General features: G+C 43.0%; 1 protein-coding gene across 1 annotated transcript in view; it reads right to left on the minus strand.

Moving 5' to 3' along the window:
• The window catches only part of OPTN (optineurin), a 98,256-nt gene that overhangs the window by 44,036 nt on the left and 36,689 nt on the right, over window positions 1–17,531 (minus strand). The window contains exons 7-12 of the mRNA XM_045285580.1: window positions 16,162–16,261; window positions 13,291–13,406; window positions 11,401–11,550; window positions 10,963–11,056; window positions 9,930–10,088; window positions 1,625–1,755 (exon numbers count right to left, since the gene is read on the minus strand). Coding sequence (XP_045141515.1) covers window positions 1,625–1,755; window positions 9,930–10,088; window positions 10,963–11,056; window positions 11,401–11,550; window positions 13,291–13,406; window positions 16,162–16,261 — 750 coding nt within the window. The remainder of the gene's footprint in view (window positions 1–1,624; window positions 1,756–9,929; window positions 10,089–10,962; window positions 11,057–11,400; window positions 11,551–13,290; window positions 13,407–16,161; window positions 16,262–17,531) is intronic.

Here is a 17,531-nt window from a genome sequence, read left to right on the forward strand (position 1 = left end):
GTCCTGAACAGAGTGGGAGAAATAGGTGACACAACATTACAAATCACGAAAGAGACCAGACTTACTACTCAGATAGATACTGACAGAATCCCCCAGATTATGACAATCGATTTCGGGTCTGGAACTGAACTCCCCTCCGTGGCTCAGTTTTGAGGTTTATAAGGGGAACAGTAACACTAATGAGGTCTGGCTACCACTACCACCAGCCCTGAAAAGGATCACATCAGATGCCCTTGGATAGAGTGGGAGAAAGATGGATCAAACGGAACTCAAAACCATAAAAGAGCCCACGCTTACAGGTCAGATAAGACTGGTGGGACCCCCAAGATGATGGCCCTTCACCACCCTTCAGGTCTGGAATTGAACTTGCCCAGAGCTAGAGTCATTAACCATTTAAGATAAAAAAAAGTGGCTGTGATAGGTAGGTTTATTATGCCAATCTGGCCAATAGAAACATGTGGAATTAATAAGGTCACAGATTGATTGGAGGGCAAAGAGATAAATGTTTTGGCAAACCTCGCTTGTCTCTCTCTTGCTCTCTGGTGATCAGACCAGTGTGCGGTTGCCTTAGCTAGTTCTCTGCCTCAACTTGTGAGCTCCACTACCCCTGGGACACCCAACCCGTGGATCATGTCACTAGAGCTTGAGGTTCCTTCAAGATCTGCTTCGCCAAGCTGTTGGTGCATACATTGCAGGGACTGTTGGAACCTGTCATCTGGCTGACTGTTGGTGACCTGCCCTGCTGTTTGCTGCCTGTGGACGGACTGCCTGCATGTACTCTACAGAAGACTCAGCTGTCTGCTCTCTTGACTCTGGATCCAGCAGCCCTCGTGATTTGAAGGACTTCCAGTATATTAACTGTTCCATGGAAGTGAGTTGAACTGGGCCCTCTATACTGCTGTGTGGACTAATTAGCTATTATATTCCTTCAAGCTGTATTATATATATATATATATATAATCGCAAGTGTCCTGGTTTTGTTTCTCTAGAGAACCCTAACACAGTGGCATTTACCCACAAACAGCTCAGAGGGTTAGGGCAGAGTGGAATGGAAGCAGGAGGCACAGGGAGGCAGTGGGGTAAGTGATGGTGCGGTGAGGGATGGCAATGGATGGGTCGACACAAACTAGGCATGACCTGTTGAGTGTAAAGCTCTGTACACCTTCATTTAACTCACAAGAAGAAGTTACAAACAAAACAAAATGAAGTAATTGTTAGCAACTGCCAATTTTGGATGGGGTATATATTGGTGTATATCACTTGAAAATCCTCAAAATGAAATTAAAAAAAAAAATCAGACGTCATTTTAGTAGTGCTTTCTTTTAAAACACATGGGAAAATGTGAACTGTTATGAATATATTCTTCATGACAGTGGCAAGATTGGGCCCTAGAACACATAATGCCATGTCTTTATGGCGTATCTCACAGCACGGAACCCAGTCGGGCTCCCACAAGACTCCGCAGAGCCCGAGAGTAAGCCAAACTCAGAGCTAGGAACACGATTCGATGAAGAATGTTGAGCCATTCTCAGAGCTGCAATTATGAGACGTCTTAGACAGATCACCTCTTCCATAACCCCAAGCTGGTGTAGGCTCTAAGTCTTCCTCTCCTTCATCTTCCTACCTGCCTTCATCTTCAAGAGCATCATTTTCCTTCAGCAAAATTGCCAGCTGCAATGCCAACTGCTCCTTTTCTTCATGGATCTTCTCTCTTGCTGCTCTTTCAGCATGAAAATCCGAGCAGTAAACTTCCATCTGTTAGAGAGAAAAAGAGACAACGGCTATTAACAAGAAGAATGTGGATCGGCTGCATGCTGTGATACGCTTTATAAATTAGAGGTCCACATTCCTGCTGGAGATCAATGTCATGGCCACGCCTTTGCAATTGTATCCAAACAGAAGATACAAGTCGCATGTGGGCATGTGCTGCAAAGACTTAGAAGACAGCAATGTCACAGGTTTACACTGTTTCAATACTAAAACCCAAACCCATTGCCATAGAGTTGGTTCTGATTCACAGTGGTCCCACATAGGGTTTCTGAGACGGTCAATCTTTCGGGGACCAGACAGCCTCATCTTTCATCCACAGAGCAGCTGGTGGGTTTGAATTGCCGACCTTGCGGTAAGCAGCCCAATGCCTAACCCATGATTTATGCCATTGTATCCCTTCAGAGTGTGGCCAACTGTCTAATAAAAATAGTCAGGATTAACTTCACTATAGTAAATGGTTGATTCACTCTGCTAGGTTTATTATTAACCTTGGGCTATTAGTTAAGTGGCCCAATGAAGATCTGAGACCAGGTTGAAGGCCTCATTCCTTCCTCATACCACTGGTTTCCCATGGTGGTGGTTAGCCTCCAAGATGGGGTGCTTACTCGCACTGCCATGCAGGCACTGCGGACTCATCGATTTATGGAGTTTATGGAGGAAAAAGGCCGTCTTTCTCCCGAGGAGCTGCAGGTGGTTTCCACCTGCCAGCCGCGAGGACCACAGCCCGACTCGTCGCCCTGCTGCCACCAGGGCTGCTCATGCCCTGATGTGATCCGCTGCCACAAGGAATATGGCCAACATGCGCTAGGATTTTCCGGAAATGATAGTGTGAAGCTTTTGAGACTGGGTCACCACAAGAGACACAGAGGTTTCCCCCTTGCTGGATTGCTTGCTGGGGCAACCAGTCGCTCTGTTGTCGGAGCACTGAGGGGGCTCTGTGGGCAGCTCCAACAGGGGAGGAACTGAGGCCGTCCACCCCCAGCCGGGTAAGTGAGACATCCTGGAGATGGGTCTTCCGATCTCTTTTGAGGGTCAGCCTCAGGAGAGACCCTTTAGAGCAGGGGTTCTCAACCTGTGAGTCGCGACCCCTTTGGGGGGCAAACGACCTTTTCACAGGGGTCACCCGATTCATAACAGTAGCAAAATGACAGTGATGAAGTAGCAATAAAAATAATGTTATGGTTGGGGGGTCACTACACATGAGGGACTGACTGTATGAAAGGGTCGCGGCATTAGGAAGGTTGAGAACCACTGCTTTAGAAAGCTACGACTAACCGGTTAAGTTGCTCTTGGATCCCCCTTAATAATGTAAGTGAATTGAATATTATTCTAATACTGGTGAGTAACTTTCTAGGTTTAAAACTGTAGGCTTTTCCTTTTCAAATTTAATAACTCCAGGATAAAAACGAGTCTCCGTTCATTTATGAATGTGGTGGTGAATATATGTAACAAATCGCTTGCCCTTTTCAACACCTGTCACACCTACAATTCAGGGATATGAGTCACGTTCATGACCCTTCCTTTGGAAAATAACATTGTTTTCGATGTAAACATTTTGTCAAAACTGATCGGAGCTCTGCTGGCACAATGGCTACATACTGAGGGGCTATCCACCGAGGTCAGCGGTTTGAACCAGCAGTCGCCGGAGCCAGATGGGGCTGTCTGCTTTGGTAAAGAGGTACAGTTTCAGACACCCAAAAGGGTAGTTCTCTTCTGTCCTACATGGTCACTCTGTGTCAAAGATTGACTCCCTGCCAGTTAAGTTTTCATTCAAAATTGTAGTTAGGAAAAAATGTATTTATTAAAGATACCTTCAAGGACTTACCAGCTTTGAGCCAGGAAGGACAGGGTCTTTATTTTGTCCGTCCCTATAGCCCCCGAAGTGTGAACAGTGTCTGACATATTAAGGGCACTAACAAGAAGAGCTGTTGGACAAATGGACCAGAGGGGCTGTCCAGGTAAACCAAAGATGGACAGACAACTATAGGAGAGTGGGGCAACCTGTCAGAGCACAGCGTCCCCACAGCAAAGGAAACGATCCATCTCAGTGGAGTCCCCTGACAATGATGCATCATGAGCATCTCCACATTCATGGATATGGATATAGATCCCAATACATACACATAGATGGTGTATAGAAGGGTATGTAGAAACAGGAACTTTTAAATATGTTTATGGTGAGGAAAATTTGGGTAATGTATTTTTGGAAGACAATCTGGGACTATTTACTTAACTTAAAAATGTGCATATCCACTGATTCAACCATTCCATTTGGACTATTCTACATGGACGTGAAACATACATACAAAAACAGCAAAGGTCTTAGTACTCGCTACCTATCTGCCCACTAATACAAACCCAAACACCCAACACTGCCACCAAGTCAATTCTTCCTCACAGCGACCCCACAGGCAGGAGTAAGAACTGCTCCCGTGGGTTTCCAAGACTAAATCTTCACAGGAGCAGACAGTCTCACCTTTCTCCTGCAGAACAGGTGGTGAGTTTGAACTGCCACCCTTGTGGTTAGCAGTCCAGGGCTCATTGGCTATCATGACAGGACTGGTCAAATCTATCAATGGTAACACACTTTAGGGCAATATGCCACAAATATATATACAGCTGTGGGTACTACCTTGGAGAAATGCCCAAGATAGACAGATAGTGAAAATGCTACAGCACAGAAGGTACAATGAACCCACTTTAAATTAAACCAACTAACAAATCAACAAAAGAATAGCGGGGGGGTGGGGGAGTGGGGAGCCCTATTATGCCTCACCAAACTATGTAGTTTTAAATCTCCTTATCGCTCCAACTACTGCCATCAGGAGGATTAAAATAGTCACCATAAACCCACCTTTTACAAATTATCCCAGAGAACAATGGGGGCAAAAATAGGCCTCACCTTGTTTTAGTGACAATATGATCTATCACAACGGGACAAGGTCAGCAGTGTATGAAACACTCGGTGCCGATCTTGTTGAGGAATATCACCTTTACTGCCATCGCGTCAATCAACTCAGAGGGGTCCTGCATAGGGTTTCCAAGGCCGCCCCTCTGCATGGCAGCAGACAGCCTCTCCTTTCTCCTGTGGGGCAGTTTGAACCACTGACCTTGCGGTTGCTGGTCCAATGCTCACCCAGCACCACCACCACCAGGGCTCCCTTATTCAAGAACAGACATGCAAAAGTTCTCGGTAACGCTCGAGCAAGCTACATCCAGCACTAGGTACAGACAAGAGCCCGAGGGACCCACGGCGTAAAACAAAACAGCAAATTCAGAAAAATCAATGCATTTCACCACACGGACATACGAAGACGGTATTTAATTATCTAATTATATGGACAAGAAATACTTCTTCAATAAAAATTGATCCAAAATTCTTGGCAAATAAAATTTCCTTAATCTGATAGAATCATAGGTACAGAAAGTATATAGCAAGCATCAGACATTTAACAGTACAATGTTGACTGCATTGCCTATGAGTCTGGGAGTAAGACAAAGCTATTGTTCTCGCTACTACTACACAACATTAAGCAAGGAAAACCAAGAAATAAACAGAAACCCTTTTATTATTCAAGTCAAATGATTATTTATGTGGAAATTCCAAAAGAATACTTAGAATTAAAATGAATTAAGAAAATCTGCTGCATACAAAGCTAACACACACAAAATCAATTTTACTTCACTATATCAGCAAACCTTCAGAAATGACGTGTTGTTTTTTTAAAGCCATTTTTAATGTTGTGATGTTACTCTCCATTAGGAGCGAGCCCTGGAGTAGCAATCAGCTGCTCCCTGGTTTGAGCCAACAGCTGCTCGATGGGAGAAAGAGAAGGCAATCTACTTTTCCAGAAAGCGGCCATCTGGCAGGGAAGCAACACAGCCCACATGGAAGAAGCACACTAGCCTGTGTTTCCATGAGGTGCCGATGGGAATTGGTATCAGAAGTTCAAAAACAAGCAATCAAATTGATCTGAAGGAACATAGACAGAGGGGAGACCCCAAACTTACCTGTGGGGGAGGGAGAGGGAAAATGAGGAGCTGATGTCAGGGGCTCAAGTAGAAAGAAAATGTTTTGAAAAAGATGATGACAACATATGTAAAGATATGTTTGATAAAATGGATTTATGTGTGGATTGTGATAAGAGCTATAAGAACCCCTAATTAAAAAAAATAATAATTGGACAATCCCTCCCAGAAGGGCCACACGGAAGGGATGACATATCCAGGGTGCAGCATAGCGCCGATGAAACACACAACTCCCCTCTAGTTCTTTACTATTTCCTCCCCTTACTATATCATGGTCTTTGTTTTACCTCATTAACCTTCTTAGACCTGTGTACAGTATGTTCATTTGTATGATTAAGTTAATTGGATGCATGAAAGCCAAGATAGCTAACCCTTTAGAATCAGTAACCAGCGTAATGATTCCCTGAGGGTACGGGATGAAACGGTGGGGCAGAGGGGGAAGGAGGAGCTGATAGCAATGATAACTGTATAACCCCACTGGAGGGGAACAAATAACAGAATTGTAGGTGAGGGGATACATTGGATGATATAAGATACAGGGGGAATATGTATATATATCATGTATATCTTCATGGAGTGGCAATTTCACTCCTAGCTATATACCCAATAGATACAGGTGCACTTGGGAACAAAGGGGCCTGCATGAATGGGTAATATAATATAATATAAAACAATAAGGGTTCCTGAGGGTTGGGTGGGGGAGGGAGGGGATAATGGGGAACTGATATCAAAGAGTTCAAGAAGAAAGAAAATGTTTTGAAACTGATCGTGGCTGCAATTGAACAATCATACTTATCTAATTGAATTATAGGCTGTTATAATATCTGTAAGAGCTCCTATTAAAATGACTGAAAAAAAAGAGAAGATCCCCAGCCTCAGGAATTTTCTGGAGCAGTGCTACTACCCTGAGGTCGAAGGCTGCTATGAACCGACTTGATGGCAATTTGAGTCAACCTGGTTTTTAGGTATCATCTAGATTCTATAATCATAAAATTATACATGATATTTATTAGATTTGTCTTCTGTGTTTTATTATATGTTGTATAGATCTAAGACTAAATCGAATGAAAGGTAAGCAAAACCTCTACTAAGCAGATTAAAAAGCATTACTGAGAACAATGAAAGTTTAGATATCATGATGGGAAGATTCAAACTGTAAAGATGTCAGCTCTCTCCAAATTGATCTATAAATATTTAATATAATCCTAACCAAAACCCCAGTAGGTTTATGTGTATGTATATATGGAACATGCCAAACTCATTCTAAAATGTATATGAAAACGCAAAGGGGAAATAATACATACAGGCTTCTTACCGAATATTAATAAAGGAGAAGGGCTCATTCTACCATAAGTCAAAACACACGAAGCTGTAATATAAGTCAAGAGAGTATGGTATCCGATAAAGGATATACATGAAAACCAGGGAGCAATGTAGAGTCCAGAAACAGATACATGCTGACATGGACAAAATGTAACGGCAAAGAAGGCAATAGAGCAATTAAGGAGGACCTTTTTAATAAATGGTGCCAAGTCAATAGGATGCTCACATAGGAAACCAATGTGAAATTTTACCCTTGTCTCACTCCGCACAGAACAACTAATCCCCAAAGTGTAAAAATCTTAGTGTAAAAGGGAAAACAACAGAGCTTTTAGAAGATCAATACAGGAGACTACCTTCATGGCCTTAGGAAATGCAACATTTCTTAAACAGGGCACCCAAAGTATTAATCGTAAATGATAAGACAAAAATTGAACTATATTAAAATTAAGAACTCTCTCTTTTTTTTTTTTTAAAGAACTCTTATTCAGCAAAAGATCCCTCTGTGAGAAGGAAAGGGCTCGTCCCCGAGCGTCTATCTGGAGTACAATTACTGTGTTTACTTGATCAAACACTGAAAGGGGTATGTACATGAGCAATAAACATTTGAAAAAGTACTCAAACTCATTGTTCAGCTGAAAAAATGTAAATGAGAAACCATGCCTGCCAAAATAGCTACAATAGAGAAGACCATAAGACAGGTGTTGAAAAGGATGTAGAACAATGGGCTCTCTCAATCATTGCTGAGGGGAGTGAGCGCTGATACAACCATTGTGGAAAGCCATTTGGAATTACGATTAAAATGGTCTTTTCAGTCACCTCATATACATGTGCAACCTGGGTAACAAAAAAGGAAGGCCAAAGAAGAATTAATACATCTGAATTATGATATGGATTATGTTGATTATGATACTGGTGAAAACAATTACAATTTACTATTAAAATGGAATAACATGGATATCCCCATGGGGCGATAATTTCACTTCTGTCTACCCAACAGACACAAGTGCACATGGAAACAGAAGGAGGGGCCTGCATGAGGAAGTCACAACATGAATCACAATGCCCCAGACTGGAAAGATAGATAATTAAATAACAGTATACAACTAACCACAATAGTGACAAAAATGGAAGCGCTAGATCAACTGGAACCCATTGATGAATCTCACAAACTTCATGTTCACAGAAAAAGCCAATATCAAAAAACATATATATGATTCTATTTAGATAAAGTTCAAAAAGTCAAAAAGTAAACTAGGGGATTTATTGTCAGAATGATGATGGTTACATCGTTGGAAAAACCCAGGGAGGTAGTAATGGATGGGCTGGAAGGGATGGGAGGGTTTCCAGAGTGCTAATGTTCTACTATTGATCTGATTAGTGGTTTCACCAGTATTTATGCTTTATGCCAATACATTAAGCTCTACGCTAAAGATTAATGCACTTTTCCACGTGTTTGATAACATTGAAAAGAAAAGGAATTCCAGAACACGTCATTTGCTCATGAGGAATAGCGGATGGATCAATACACAGTCATGAGAATAGACTCAGAGGATAACGCATGGGTGAAAATCAGGAAAAGTGTGTGTCATGGTTGTATCCTTTCACCATAGTATTTAATTTGCATGCTGAGCAAATAATCTAAGAAACTGGACGATACGAAGAAGAATGAAGACTTACTAATAACCTGTGATATACAGATGATACCACCCTGGTGCTGAAAGCAGAGACCTGGAAGCACTTACAGATGAAGCTCAAAGCCTGTGGTCTTCAATATGAATTACACCTCAATGTAAAGAAAATGAAAATCCCGACAACTGGGCCAATCAGCAACAACATGACGCGTGGAGAAAGTATTGAAAGTATCAAGGATTTCATTTTACTTGGATCCACAATTAATGCCCATGGAAGCAGTAGTCAAGAAATCAAATGATTTAGCCACCATGTTTTGGTGACAACTTTCTTTGATGTCCCCTGTCCTTTTTAAAGTTCTGTTTCTCAGCAAACACCACAATGATGTTGGGTTAATGGTCTCCCTCACTGGATGACATGTCTCTGAAGCTATCTTGCCCCTGTCCAGTTTAAGACTTAATAAGTGTGCTCTTTAAATACTAAATAACAAATAACATATTGCATTTTGCGTATCTGTAGCAAAAGACCTCTTTTAAAGTGTTAAGAAGCAAAGATATCACTTGGAGGACTAAGGTGCACATGACCCAAGCAATGGTCTTTTCGGTCACCTCATATACATGTGAAACCTGGGTAATGAAAAAGGAAGAGCACAGAAGAATGAATACATTTGAATTATCATGATAATTATGATATTGGTGAAGGCGATTAAATATATTATGGGCTTTCAGAAGAACAAATAAACCTGCCTTGGAAGAAGTACGGACCTTAGAAGGAACAACGTCAAGGCTTCCTTTGGAAGTCTCACATACTCTGGACACGTTATCGGGAGGCACTAGTCCCTAGAGGAAGACACCAGCCTTGGTAAAATACAGGGTCAGCCAGAAAAATGGGAGGCTTTCAACTAGATGGATTGACACAGTGGCTGCAACAATAGGATCAAACATGGCAATGATTCTAAGGGGGGTGCAGGGCCAGGTAATGCTTTGTTCTGTTGGACGAAGGGTTGCTATGAGTTGGAGTTAACTCAGTGACCTACCAATCAACAACATATGCTTCACTAACAAGGTAAAAATATATATAATGGCGGAACGATACAAGATTAAACTATGCATTTTAAACCACATTCCTTTCCCGCTTGAAATAAACACTGCCAGTCCACGTTTCAGAGTACGACTTACTTGAGCCCTCAGGACGGTCATGGTTTCCAGGTCCTCCTCCTGCTTGGCAATGGTCTGCTTCATCTCATCCATCTGAAGCTGCTTTGAAGCCAGGGCTTTCTCGGCCAGGCCCAGCTTCTCCTTCAGTTCCTGCAGAACTGCCTTGTCCACCTTTTCTGACTGAAGAAGACCAACTTAGAAAGGTGTGTCCACTGGGCTTATAGCTTACAAAGGGTCATTCCCTAATTTAGTATGATCGTGACACACAGAATACACTCAGAGAAAGGTGCTGACAAACCCCCACTTCAATGGGGCTGTGCCTCACTCACTGACAGGGCTATGTTTCTACTCACGTCACTCTTTCTTTGTGAAGTCAGTAGAAATGAAGGAACACGTCTCAATTAAATATCTACTAGGCCTCAAAGAGAAAATATATTCCATTTAACGATAAATGGGAAAAAACCTAGGAGTTTATTTATAAGGATATAAACCCAAAGACCCCTTCTAATTCAGAGCTGATGTGGCCTGTGAGTGGCCGCATCATGCGGGGCAGTTCTTCATTGAAGCTGCACACCAATGAGCTCGGGGTCTCAAGCGTCCCAGCAGTGGGCCAGCTGGCCTCTCAGAGGCCCTCGCACCAGATGATGCCTCTCCCCCGAGCCGGCTGTCTCGCGGTGTGTACACTACTCACTCTGCTGCTCTCCTGTAAACCGACCGGCAGAGACACTGCAAGTGTGTTCCCCGACCAGAGGACATTAGGACCATCTTTGTACACAAAGAGAACTCTGTGTGTGTGTGGGGGGGGGAGGGGGTGTTAAAAAAAACTCGTGGGAAAATTCCATTATCTTTGAACTTCACCTTACCATCCTTGAATTCATAGACATATAACGTATCAAAAATTACACACACTTAACAGCACACACAAAAATATCAATTGAAAACCAACCTTTGAAACCAGACTGAGTTAAAGCTGAATGTCAATAGTTTACATACAGATGTCTGCTAGTTTTCAATCATTACCAGGCTATGGAAATCAAGTTTTCTCTATGAATACCTCTTTCATCTTTAGTTCTTCAATTGTCTTCAAGGCATGGCTGTGCTCCTGAAGAAGCTTGCTGTGTGTCAACTGCAGAGTCGCAAATTTGGTTCTATGGAAAGAGATTTTCAAAGCGCGAGTGAGAGTGAGAGAGGCAGAGAGGTTTTCAAAAATGGAATCTTGGGGAGGAAAGAGCAGCCTTCATTGGACCACCCAAGTAGCAACGATCTCGCCTACCTTTATCACCCACCAGTCACTAGCATTTTCCTGCACTGCAATGAAATAATATTTTCCGAAAAGCGAGAACACAAATCATTTCCATAATTTTGTTAGGAGATAAAACTAATTGCCTTAGACAGCCTTCCAGAGTTACTCCAAAGTAATAGAAGAGAAATGTCATTCTCAAATCCTAATTCCAATCTGTACAAAATCCCTGTTCCTTCCCAGCGTACTCACTTCTCCTCCTCTGTTTTAGTTTGCTCCATTTTGATCTCTGATCGCATGCTCTCTACTTGCAGCTCTAACTTCTTGTTACTGTACACAAGTTCTTGTTTTTCATTCAGCTCGGAGGGGCTTGCAGAGTTTTTCCTCTCAAGGGTCTGACACCTAAGGACCATGAAGATATCATCAGGCTTTCGCTTTTTAGTAGCTTCACATAAATACCAAGATTAAGTAGCAAATACAAAATATCAGAGGGTTATGATTTTCAAGAATTTAGTGGTCAAACTAGAACATTTCTCCTCTTTGTCTTTTCCTTGGACATGGCCATTTTCTAAACCCTGATGCCTAAACGTAGAAAAGTACAGACCTAAGATCACAGGAGCCATCCACCTTGAGTTGGTCTTGTTAACAATATGAGTATTTGTACTTAAATACAGAACAAAGTTGTAACTGGACAAAGGCACCTCTCACAGTGATCTACGGAAACCTTTCGTAGGTAAAGAAGATACTAGCTCTTTAAACACAAAGACTAGGACTTCTGACAAAGATTCAATGGGGAATAACAAAGGACCTTATGTCTTTTTAAAGATCAAAGGCGGGAATTTCAATGTGATAATAGCAAACATCAAATAAGTGCGAGCTATCTATGTGGTGGTGCAGTAGGCTGCGCACTGGTCAGTGATTCAAACCCGCGAGCCAACCTGCGGGTCAACGATCACGACAGAGTCAGAAACCCTGGGGGGCACTTCCACCGTGTCCTGCGGAGTCCTTAAGAGTGGGCATCAACTCCAAGGTGGTGGCACTAGTGCCGAGCACCTAACCAGCATTTCATTTAATAGAATGTATGAGGTAAGCACCATGACAAACAATTTACAAAGATAAAAGTAAGGCTCAGAGAAGTTAAATAAAAGAACCTGCCCGAGGACATAAGAAGTAAGTAGTCCAATACCAAACTGATTGCCGTCCGGTGGATTCCAGTTCACAGGGATCCTGTTAGGACATGGTGGGACTGCCTCTGCAAGTCTTTGTGAGAGCAGACAGCCTCACCTTTCCCCCACAGAACAGCTGGTAAATTTGAACTGCTGACCTTGTGGGAAGCAGCCCAACGTATAACCTACTATACCCCCAGGCCGCCTGGAAAGTAAGTGGTAGACTCATATTTAAAACCTAGGTCTGTTGGTTCAAAGTTCTTAGCTTTAGCTGCTAAGTTATACCAGCAGACCAGAGCACTATGTAAAGCGAAAAACAAACAAACACCAAAAAACCCATATGTTGTGTTGGAAATGTATTTGTCAACTAGTCTAAGAGACTACCAATTTAGTTTTCCTAAGTTTTGGCTAATTTCCTACATAATGAAAAAATAAGAAAATGCAAAATCCTCAGTGTATCTGTTAGCTGTAACAATTGATTGAAATAATTTGTTTTCTCTAAATATAGCTTGTGTAATTTTTTTCACCTCTTTTCAGCTTTCTTTTATGTTTATCATGTCAAATTAGAAATTAATGGTGAGTTGAGTGAATTCTGACCATTAATACCCCCAAATATTACATGTCTTAGACACAACAGGCTTCCCTGTAGAGCATTTACCGCTTACATCAGTCAAGGGAGGGCTGGCTTGCAGATTTATACATATTTTCCCACAGGCTGGTACATTTAAAATGTGCTCCCCAAGAGCAAGATCAAAGTCCCTACCCCGCCCATAGGACTACAAGTATATCCTGCTTGTACATTAGTGTTTTCCGAATTCATATAGTAATTTGGTCTTTTTTCTTTTACTCAGTAGCATTGTAACAGAGTTACCATAGTTTTACATAATAATATGTGTGGCAAAACTGTAACAGGGATACAGCATATTTTGCAAAGATACATATATTTAGGAGGATAGAATTGGTCTCTCATCCTTACTTCTCCTGAAGTCTCTTCTTCATTAGCTCTGCTTCACTGAGTTTTGTATGAGCCTCTTGCAGCTCTTTAAACAGGGTCGTCACTTGAAGGTTCAGCATCTCCACTTCACTCCCAATCTATCATACAGGCGATTGTCAACAAAGATGTGATTAGCATCCTCTGATGATTTCATCTTTTTAAATGAACCTCTTTGGAAGCAAATGGTACAAACCATTGAGCCCAAAGTAGAAATTAATGATGAGTTGAGTGAATTCTGATCAGTAATGCCCCCAACAGGGCTTAGACACAACAGGACTTCCCTGTAGAGCATTTACTGGTTAATTTGTCCACATTTGAGAAATTGACTTTATCAAAATGAAGATGAACCGTGGTCATAGCTCTGGAGAGTCCCTAGTGGGAGCACAAGGTGAAGTGCTTGATTGCTGGGTACCAGGTTAGTGGTCTGCACCCTAACTGGAGAAGTGACCTGCTACTAAAAAGCTACAGTCATGAAAACCCTACAGAGCAGTTCTACTCTGTACACCAGGGGTCACCCGGAGTCAAAACCACCCCAGTGGCAACTGACAACGAGACAACATGGCTCAGGGGATCATAGGTCACCGCCTTACTTATCCTGCTCAAAACTTTTTTCTTTTGTTAAAAAAAATTATTCTTAATGGGGAGTTAATACATATTCCACAGTTCAATCACGTCAAGCAGTATTGTATAATTGCTACCACAGTCAGTTTCCAAATGCTCTTTTCCTTCCTGGACTCCTTGACATTGCTTCCCTTCTACTGCCTGCCCCCTGTCCCTCAGCAGCCTGAACCCCTTATACTACTTGCTGTCTCTATCAGCCTAACAATCCTGGGTTTCATATACCGAAAAACAGTGACACAATGTCAAGAGGGTAACCGTCCCCGCAATGACATGATACCTCCAAGACAAACTGTAATATGAACATACAAAAACAAAACTACAGATAATGTTGACACCCCGTCAGGTCCAGCGTGCATCAGATGGGGATCAACTGACGACGTCTTCACTGCTCGAGTCAGGTGTACCCCTTTGGTCTTCTACACTCTCTTTCCTCCCATCCCTCCATGGACAGAGGGAGATCACTAGAGGGTTATTTCCTGTGTCATTCCCACAAATGTATCTTGGGCTCCCACTCTCATCCATAGCCTTCTGCAAACCGGAATTCAGGCTCTAATACTAATCCCTCCTTTGACTTTGGATTGTATGATCTATAATCCTTTGGTGACTGTCCATGTGGACTTAGTTGACATCTCAGTTAGATGGCTGCTTGTTTGGAGACAAGTCTTCAAGACCCCAGACACTATTTTATCTGACAGCAGGGCACTGTCTAATTTCTTCGCCACATATTGCTACAACACTCGTCTCCTCTGTGTTTCCTTCACAGCTTTTCAATTTGCCAATTTCTATTTCTATTTTCCCCAGAAGCTCTATGATTGTTTTTAATTGCTCTGGAAGTTTCAGTAATTTCCTATATTGAATGACTTTTATTGTGTGGGGCATTATTATTACTTGCTGGTGATCTTGTCATCAGCTTTCTAAATGTTCTCCCTTCCCCTGAGAGTCAAGGAGACTCAGCCAGAGTACAGCATCTGGTAGGCATTCATTATACACTTGTTGCGCAAATGAATAGCTAAAGTTAGGATTTTATGTACATGCCTGCTGTAACTTCGTGGCATCATTAACTTGCACACACGCATGCACGGAGCTTTATTCAAAGCAAAAGAATCAGGATCTTCCATTCTAGCTCAGGTTTCTTGGCCATGTCCTATCCTTATTTGAAATAAAGTTGCAAGTTCTGCTTTATGAAGTTTCCTTACTCACAACACTGAAAGTCATCTTATGCAATGTCAGAAACCTATGTGCTATATGCCCACACCCACAATGGAGCTTCAAAAAGTTTGTGGAAGAACAGAATGATAAGATAATGGAATTTCTCCATGGACTTTTTGAAGTGCATATATCCATTTTTTCATGCTTATAAACACTACAGCTATGCCTTGAGCGATATAAATAACTTTTAGAAGTAGCTGGTCTATTTCTCCATAATTATACTTAGGTGACCATGGTCGCTGAAGCACTCAGCGTTACGTATTGCATGTAAATACCCTGAAGAGCTTAATTAAGGAGAGCACTGGTTTCCTTGGTCATGACTCAACGGCCAACTTTAAAGTTGTCTATTAAACCTGCACAGCAACTTGTTAACGGTGCCAACTTGCTTATTTCGACACTCAGGCTCCTAGGGTGGGAAAACTTCCGTTTTCATTACGCTGGTCAGTTCACTTAAGCATTTAGCAGAGGAAATCGATCCAGAAGCGATATGAAGCATTTAGGAGAGGAAATCGATCCAGAAGCGATATGAAGCATTTAGGAGAGGAAATCGATCCAGAAGCGATATGATAGTGCATTTCTAGACTACTGAGAGAAATTACATCTCACTACAATGCAGACTGAAGCAAATTCAAATCAGGACAAGGAAATATCAGAGAAGCACATATTAATCAGCTTTCATATTATTTTGATCCACCTAAAGCACATATAGCAACCCGAGGAGAGGCAGGGAGACAGGAGCTGGCCCCTGGGGTCTTCTCTGCCTGGTCTCTCCAGCAGCAGGTCCTCCGATCCTTTGTCCTCAGCAGCAGCTCAGAGGGCCACATGCTGGCCTTTTGTCTAGTAGCAGAGCACTTAACCACTGCACCACCAGGGCTCCAGGGAGCCTGGGTCGGCTTGATGGCACACAACAACGACAACATGACAACGAAGTACACACACAGCATCTGACTCACATCATCACCTCCACACCACACTCACGCCCACCAGGTACGGGATAGCAGGCATGTGAGACTCAGTACTCACAGTTTCTGGGCCTTTCTCTTCTCTCTCTGCTTCTGGGCTCTCCTCCGTCTGAGTATCTGCCTCAGAGTGACCGTGCGCTTTCTTTTCCAAATTTGAAATTCTGAAACATGATAGAATGCCGAAAAGTTACTCTCTCGTTGTTTCCAAGAGAAACGCCAGTTGCCGAGGCACTGAAAAGAACACTTCACATTCTGGATACTGGGATCAGGAGTTCTCAAAGTCTTTTTACAGACATCATGACCGTTTAGGTTTTATTTTTCATCATGAAACTGGAAGCGACTTAAGTGAGTTGCTGGTGGCACTGTGCGTGTACTCAGCTGCATGTGTGTGTGCTGGGCTTGTGTGTGTCTCTTCCTAAGAGAAGTCAGCAGCGAGGAGGGGATGCTCCTTTTGGACCCATCTAGTGGACAAGCCTCTGCACAAACAAATGCAGCCCTCCTCATAGCAGGGAGAGTCAACGCAAAAGGCGCGGAAGGCGGAACATGCGCATGACAATCGACCCCAAGCCTCACTAAATGACCTTTTTAAAGGCGTGTACTATAGGAGCAAGAAGAGAAAAGACAGGAGACTGTGGGAACCTGGACAGCATGGGTACTTGTGGGCACTAGCTGATTTAGCACTGCCCAAGAAGCCAAGGTCCTAAGCCCACAGTAGGGAGAGCCTTCACACATCGCAGGAAGAGGTTGCACCAGGTGTCACCAATAAAAGTGGGGTTGAAAACAGGAGGATTAGTGAAAAGCCTGCTTCAGAAGATGAGAAGCCGGCCTAGTCAAAGGGCTTGGCACCCTACTCAACAGAGAGGCATTGATGCACTGAACACTGGGCCCCCTCAACCTTCTCGTCCTGTCACCCACCCCCTGCATTGAGTCAGTTCGCACTCACAGCATCTTTCCAGAGGAGGGTTTCTGAGTCTGTGCATCTTTAGGGGAGCACACGGAGTCGTCTTCCTCCCGGACTGGTTGGTAAATTGGAACCAACAACCTTGCAGGTAGAGGGCCGATCCCTCACCCACTGCACCACTCTAGCGCCTTTCTTCTCCTGCAGTTATCTAGAAAATAGCTTCCAGGTAGGAGACTGAAAGCATCCTCTTTAAAGAATTTGACCAGCACAAGGGAAAGGAGAGACTAGAAGTTACTAGCAGAAGGCTGTTAGGTAGCTAGAGACAGGGACCAGGGGTGTCCTCTCCATGCCTGGAGGCTCCCCCACCCCCACCCCCAGGAGGTTGGAAGCCAATGAAGGCTAAGGGGTGGGCAGTACACCTGGGTGGGCCCAAACTAGGCCAGGTGGGCTTAATTCAGCCAATGGGGCCAACCAATACGGTCGACCACGCCTCAGGCCTGAGACCACTGTCCTACAGATGCTTCTCCTTC

This window comes from Echinops telfairi, unplaced genomic scaffold (genome assembly GCF_000313985.2).
Source record: "Echinops telfairi isolate 266 unplaced genomic scaffold, ASM31398v2 ScPeMD7_7473;HRSCAF=8511, whole genome shotgun sequence".
NCBI lineage: Eukaryota > Metazoa > Chordata > Mammalia > Afrosoricida > Tenrecidae > Echinops > Echinops telfairi.